The sequence below is a fragment of the Lipotes vexillifer genome, unplaced genomic scaffold (genome assembly GCF_000442215.2).
Source record: "Lipotes vexillifer unplaced genomic scaffold, Lipotes_vexillifer_v1.1 scaffold395, whole genome shotgun sequence".
Classification (NCBI taxonomy): domain Eukaryota; kingdom Metazoa; phylum Chordata; class Mammalia; order Artiodactyla; family Lipotidae; genus Lipotes; species Lipotes vexillifer.
The window spans coordinates 3,148,644-3,154,807 of NW_006797390.1; the positions used below are offsets into that span (position 1 = coordinate 3,148,644).

Sequence of the window (6,164 nt, forward strand, 5' to 3'; positions counted from 1 at the left end):
ATGCCGGGCAGCCAAAACAAAAAGAAAGAAAAAAGAAAAACTAATCCGACTGATAATACTCTGCTAGTGATGAAATTATTATAGATCATAAAGGTGTAAAATGGTGTTTCTGGGCACCCTGAATCCCTTGTATCATATAAGGAAAATGCAAGAGAAAATTCCTAGCAATATTTAATAAGCCAAAAATGAAACCTGGTCTTCAGACCCAGTTTGTATTGCCTCAATAGAAAATACCTTCAGTTTTAAATTTGTATTTACAAAGAGACTTCTTTTGATAATTGGGGATGCTGTTACTGTCTTTGTAGACATCCATATAATGCATGTTTTTTCCTCTCTGGGCTGAGTTTCATGCCAGATCACCTTCCGAAACAAACCTGGGCGGACGCCAGGCACGAGTAACCCTCTTCTGCTCTCCTGTCCCTCCAGGTTACCCCTTGGCTTTGTTTTACCGGCATTACCTTTTCTACAAGGACAGCTACCTCATCCATCTCTTCCACACCTTCACAGGCCTCTCAATTGCTTATTATAACTTTGGTGAGTGAACTGAGCACTGTGATTACAGGGAACCTCGGAAGGAACAGACCTGAACAAAATTTCCTGGAGAGAATCTGATGGAGAGGGAAGTTGCGAGGCCCTGGTAGCAGAGGGTTTGTAATGGGCAGGGACACGAGCTTAACTTCTCCCTTCACATACATTCCTCTCCCCGGTAAAAGCATGTTGAGAATGGGTACCCTTACCAGACACCATCAACAGAGAAGCACCAGTTTGTCTCTGCTGTGGCTGGAACTGGCCGACAGACCCAAGCAGTCCCCTCAGGAGCATCCCGCAGGCCCAAAGGTCAGAAATGCAGCAACTCCCTGGCAGTCCCTTCTATTTATACAGTTAATTTCCCTCCCTTCCTCCAAAACATGAGGCTATTAAAAAAGAAGAAAAATCCTAATACCAAAGTTTTTTTTATATGTATATATTCTCTTTGTGTTTGGAAGTCTCAGGAAGGGTGGGAATGCAGAAGAAAACAGGCAAAACTTTGCTCTCTCCTCCGCATCCAGGAATCCAGCTCTATCACTCCCTGCTATGCGTGATGCTTCAGTTCCTCATCCTCCGGCTGATGGGCCACACCATCACTGCCGTCCTCACTACCTTTTGCTTCCAGATGGTAAACGTCTTTCCCTGGGCAGCTCAGGTCACAGCGGACAGCAGTTGGGGGCGGGGAGGATGGGGACTGTGGTACAGAGGAAGCCGTGGACTGGGAGATCCAGTTTCTAATCCTTTCTCCCCACGACACCTGGCAGTGTGGCGCTGGGTCACTTGCCAGAAGCCCCAGGTATTTCATCTCCAGGCTGCAGTGACGATGCTTCACCCGCCTCAAGGATGGGGTGCCGGCAGTCCTTTGTGCATAGGACTGTGCCATTGGGGTTCTTTGAGTCTGACCAGATTAGCCCAGCTGTCCATGAGGGGAGTCCCTTAAAGGCAAGGCAGAAAATCCACGTAGAATGAGCCACAGAGTGTAAGCGTTGAGGACGTCTCTTCCCCTTTACAGGTTCAGGTTCTAGACCAGGAGAAAGGAAAAGTGAAAAGGGTACTTTGGATTTCAGAGCGGGGAGAAAATAAATCATAGCAATGGTAGAATAAATATTCGCCCCTCTCCTAGGCCTACCTTCTTGCCGGATACTATTACACAGCCACTGGCAACTACGATATCAAGTGGACAATGCCACACTGTGTCCTGACCTTGAAGCTGATCGGTGAGTGGTGGGGCCCTGCCTTCCCCGTTGACACCCAGGCTCCTCTCATCAGACCATAGGCTTACCCCGGGCCCTGCCCCATGCGCTCCTGGCCACGTCCCGTGTCCCCTCCCTCCTCTCCACCCACACCTTCTCTCTCTGCTCAGGTCTCGCCATCGACTACTATGATGGAGGGAAAGATCAAGTAAGTACCCCTCCCTCCGCAGAGACGTGAAGGAGTTTAACCAGAGGGAAGGAGGACGGCTGTTGTTATCCCCATGCCCTCATGCCCGCCCGTGCGATTGCCATTTCCGGCCACACTGATCAAGGACCGACAAGTCTAATTGCCCGGGTCCAGCTCTAGCTCAGAGTCCAGAGATCAGGGCCAGCAAGGCATTGGGAAGAGCAGCAGCCGGCCTAGGCCAAGCTGCGCCTGCGCGTGCCCGTTACCCCCTGAAGCACCGACTCTTCTCTGTGCTGTCATCCCCTCAGAGAGGCTCTATTTGAAGAAGCTGGATCAGTGGGGACAAGGGTGGGGAGCCCTCAGACTGGCTCTTGGGGTCCTGAACCATTCGTTCTCTTCTCGGCATAGAAATCCCTGTCCTCTGAGCAACAGAAATACGCCATACGGGGTGTCCCTTCCCTGCTGGAGGTTGCTGGCTTCTCCTACTTCTATGGGGCCTTCTTGGTGGGGCCCCAGTTCTCAATGAACCACTACATGAAGCTGGTGCAGGGACAGCTGACTGACCTACCAGGCAAGATACCAAACAGGTAACGGCCCCCTTCAGTCAGGGCGTCTGCGTAGGCGTCTCGCCCGACACAAAGCCACTTCTGAAGTGACTTCCTGCAGGCCGGCCGGCTGCATTCTCTGGCCTGGCCCTGGCTCACGGCCTGTGATGGGCGCTCCGTGCCTGCTCACTGAAGGAAGGGGGCCCTTTTCAGCTTGCGTCACTTCCCCCCACCCCTCCCGACCCTGTAGTACAAACAATAAAAATTCACTTTTATGCCATAGGATTTTGCCTGAACCAGTCATGTCCCTGCCTTTAACACTCACTTTCCCAGTTTAAAAACTGCTGTTAAATATATCAAAATCTATATATATAAAAATATATCTTACCGTAGAAGATGGATAAGTTACCAGGAAAATCCCTTTGTGGAGAACTTGTCCAGCCTGCCTTTGAGCATCAATCCAGCCAGGAGAGGAGGGAGCAGATCCAAAACCGGTCCTTCCCCGTCTCTGCATCGGGCTTGCAGTCCCGATGTAGCCCGAGCACATGGGGGAGCCCTCGAGGTCCACGGGACCCCTGAGGGCGAGCACCCCAGATTCCCCGGCCCGCCCCCCCCGTTGCCCCACCCCCACCCCAGAACTCACAGGGTCTGCACCCTCCATCCTCATGTCCGGCCCTAAGGCTGCGCTCACTCTGGGAAGCTGCTCCCTAGTGAAGGTCGGAGGGCGAAGGGAGGGGCCTCCACCCGTGGTGACCCCGCTTGTTCCTTGTTTGTTCCTTTCCAGCACCGTACCTGCTCTCAGGCGCCTGAGTCTGGGCCTTGTCTACCTAGTGGCCTACACCCTGCTCAGCCAGCACATCACAGAAGACTATCTCCTCACTGACGACTACGAAGTGAGTGCTTCCTGAACAGCAGCAGTGCGACTGCGCCAGAGATAGACAGTGGCCAGGCCAGGAGCCCATAGATAACCGAGAAGTGGGTAACACCACCTACAAACGCGTGTTGGTTTTGCTCTAGATCTGAGAGTTGGTGTCAATGCCAGCCGGGCCGGGACCCGTTCATCAGCCAGCACTGAACGACCTTCGCGGGCACAGGGCTGTGCCAGGTGCACTTCAGCACCCCGACCTTCCCCCAGCGGCTCGAGCTCGCCCTCTTACAGCCAGGCGGCTCGAGCCCCCTCCGTCCCAGGCAGACCAGGGCTCTAGGAGCTCAGGACCCAGGGAGGGGGAGTGCTGGCTTAGGCTCCGTCCCAGCTCTGGGGAGGTTGGTCTCCTTCAGCTGACATCGAACGTGGATGTGAAAGTCCCCCAGCACTCGTGTCCCAGGTGCCCGGCTCTGTAGGAGAGGAGTTGAGGGCGGCACTGTCTGAGGGCCTCTCCGAGGGGGCTCCCTGCTGGGTCCCCTTGGCCTGTTGCAGAGCAGTTAGGCAGACCGTCGGGGGGACACAGGGTAGCAGTCAGCCACACATGTGAGGACGGGGAGCACGGGGGCCCCTCCTGGCCTGGCGGTGTCCGTAATGCTCATGCCTTCTCTCCTGTCAAGAACCACAGCTTCTGGTTCCGCTGCATGTACATGCTGGTCTGGGGCAAGGTTGTGCTGTACAAATACGTCGCCTGTTGGCTGGTCACGGTAAGGAGAGAGGGCCCAGGGCCGCAGAGAGATGAGCTGCAGGCTGGGTGCGGCGCAGAGCGGCGGGGTTGCTTACGCCGTGGCTCCCTCAGGAAGGCGTGTGCATCCTGACGGGGCTGGGCTTCCACGGCCTTGACGAGCTCGGGAGGGCCAAGTGGGACACCTGCGCCAACATGAAGGTGTGGCTCTTTGAGACAGACCCCCGCTTCACGGGCACCATCGCCTCTTTCAACATCAACACCAACGCCTGGGTGGCCCGGTAAGCACCCAGCCAGGGAGGTCGCACGTCACTTCCTCCAGCTTTCCCCACTTCGGGGGGCCCCCCGTCAGTCACTCTCACACCCCTCAGCCACACCCACTTTTGTCCCCAACCCAACCCCCCCAAACTGTCCCTGTCTTTTTTTTTTTCCTTTGGCTGCGTTGGGTCTTCGTTGCTGCTCACGGGATTTCTCCATTTGCGGCGAGCGGGGGCTACTCTTCATTGTGGTGTGCGGGCTTCTCACTGCGGTGGCTTCTCCTGTTGCAGAGCACGGGCGCTAGGTGTGCAGGCTTTGGTAGCTGTGACACCTGGGCTCAGTAGTTGTGGCTCACGGGCTCTAGAGCTCAGGCTCAGTAGTTGTGGCACATGGGCCTAGTTGCTCCGAAGCATGTGGGATCTTCCCGGACCAGGGCTGGAACCCGTGTCCCCTGCGTTGGCAGGCGGATTCTTAACCACTGTACCACAGGGAAGTCCCATCCCTGTCATTTTTGAAAGACAGAAACAAGGCATACATGGCCTTAAGTGCTGGGTTTTCACCCCACTTCTGCTGCTGGCCTTATGTTCACAAACACTTCCTCAGTACCACGAGTGGGGGCACTGTCAGCAGCATGGGTGCAGGGCCTGCCCCGCTCACCGCTGCAGCCTCAGCACCAGGCGCCTGGCAGGCCCTCCATCATTACCCATTGTACCAGGCGGGGCCCCAGCTGAGCCTTACGTCTATTTTCTTTCTAAACCGTGACTCTTCGGTTTCACTGCCTTTCAATCTAAAGTGATCGGAGGGGCTTCCCTGGTGGCGCAGTGGTTAAGAATCCGCCTGCCAATGCAGGGGACACGGGTTCCAGCCCTGGTCTGGGAAGATCCCACATGCTGCGGAGCAACTAGGCCCATGCGCCACAACTACTGAGCCTGCGCTCTAGAGTCCGCGAGCCACAACTACTGAAGCCCGTGCTCCGCGACGAGCAGCCACCGCAATGAGAAGCCCGTGCACCGCAAGGAAGAGTAGCCCCCGCTCGCCGCAACTAGAGAAAGCCCACGCACAGCAACGAAGACCCAACGCAGCCATAAATAAATAAAGTGATCAGAGGGCACTGCCTCCCCTCCCCCAGGGGGCCCGGTGGGAGCAGCCACCACCCCTGCACCCCTAAGGGCTCCAAGAACCCAGAGGCAGGATGGATCTGAGTCTCATCCTTTCTCACCCTTCTCTCTAGTTACTTCTTCAAACGACTCAAGTTCCTTGGAAATAAACAACTATCCCAGGGCCTCTCATTGCTATTCTTGTCCCTCTGGCACGGCCTCCACTCAGGGTACCTGGTCTGCTTTCAGATGGAGTTCCTCATTGTTATTGTGGAAAGACAGGTAAACCTTAAGGGTGGTGGATGAAAGGGGCCTGAGAAGGGGTAAGACGCTGAGCCCTCTCCCCTTCCTCCACAGGCTGCCAGCCTGATTCAAGACAGCCCAGCCCTGAGCAGCCTGGCCTCCGTCAGGGTCCTGCAGCCCCTCTACTATCTGGTGCAGCAGACCATCCACTGGCTCTTCATGGGTTACTCGATGACTGCCTTCTGCCTCTTCACGTGGGACAAATGGCTGAAGGTACACGAGGGCCTGCCTGCCAGGAGGGGAAGGAGCCACTGAAAGCTCAGGCAGTGGGGCTGAATCCAGGCCCTCTGTCTACTGCGGTGGCCCGTATCCCTCCACAGGTGTATAAATCCGTCTATTTCCTTGGCCACGTCTTCTTCTTGAGTCTACTATTCACATTGCCTTATGTTCGCAAAGCAGTGGTGCCGAGGAAAGAGAAGTTAAAGAAAATGGAATAATCTCTTTCC

The 6,164-nt window shown here is 55.4% G+C and overlaps 1 protein-coding gene across 1 annotated transcript in view; it reads left to right on the forward strand.

Moving 5' to 3' along the window:
* Positions 1 to 6,155, forward strand: part of LPCAT3 (lysophosphatidylcholine acyltransferase 3) — a 29,227-nt gene extending 23,072 nt beyond the window's left edge. The window contains exons 2-12 of the mRNA XM_007469384.1: positions 427 to 534; positions 1,050 to 1,156; positions 1,652 to 1,745; positions 1,892 to 1,929; positions 2,317 to 2,495; positions 3,238 to 3,346; positions 3,996 to 4,082; positions 4,175 to 4,341; positions 5,550 to 5,697; positions 5,773 to 5,931; positions 6,039 to 6,155. Of these exons, the coding sequence (XP_007469446.1) occupies positions 427 to 534; positions 1,050 to 1,156; positions 1,652 to 1,745; positions 1,892 to 1,929; positions 2,317 to 2,495; positions 3,238 to 3,346; positions 3,996 to 4,082; positions 4,175 to 4,341; positions 5,550 to 5,697; positions 5,773 to 5,931; positions 6,039 to 6,155 (1,313 nt within the window). The remainder of the gene's footprint in view (positions 1 to 426; positions 535 to 1,049; positions 1,157 to 1,651; positions 1,746 to 1,891; positions 1,930 to 2,316; positions 2,496 to 3,237; positions 3,347 to 3,995; positions 4,083 to 4,174; positions 4,342 to 5,549; positions 5,698 to 5,772; positions 5,932 to 6,038) is intronic.
* Positions 6,156 to 6,164: the final 9 nt, after the last annotated feature.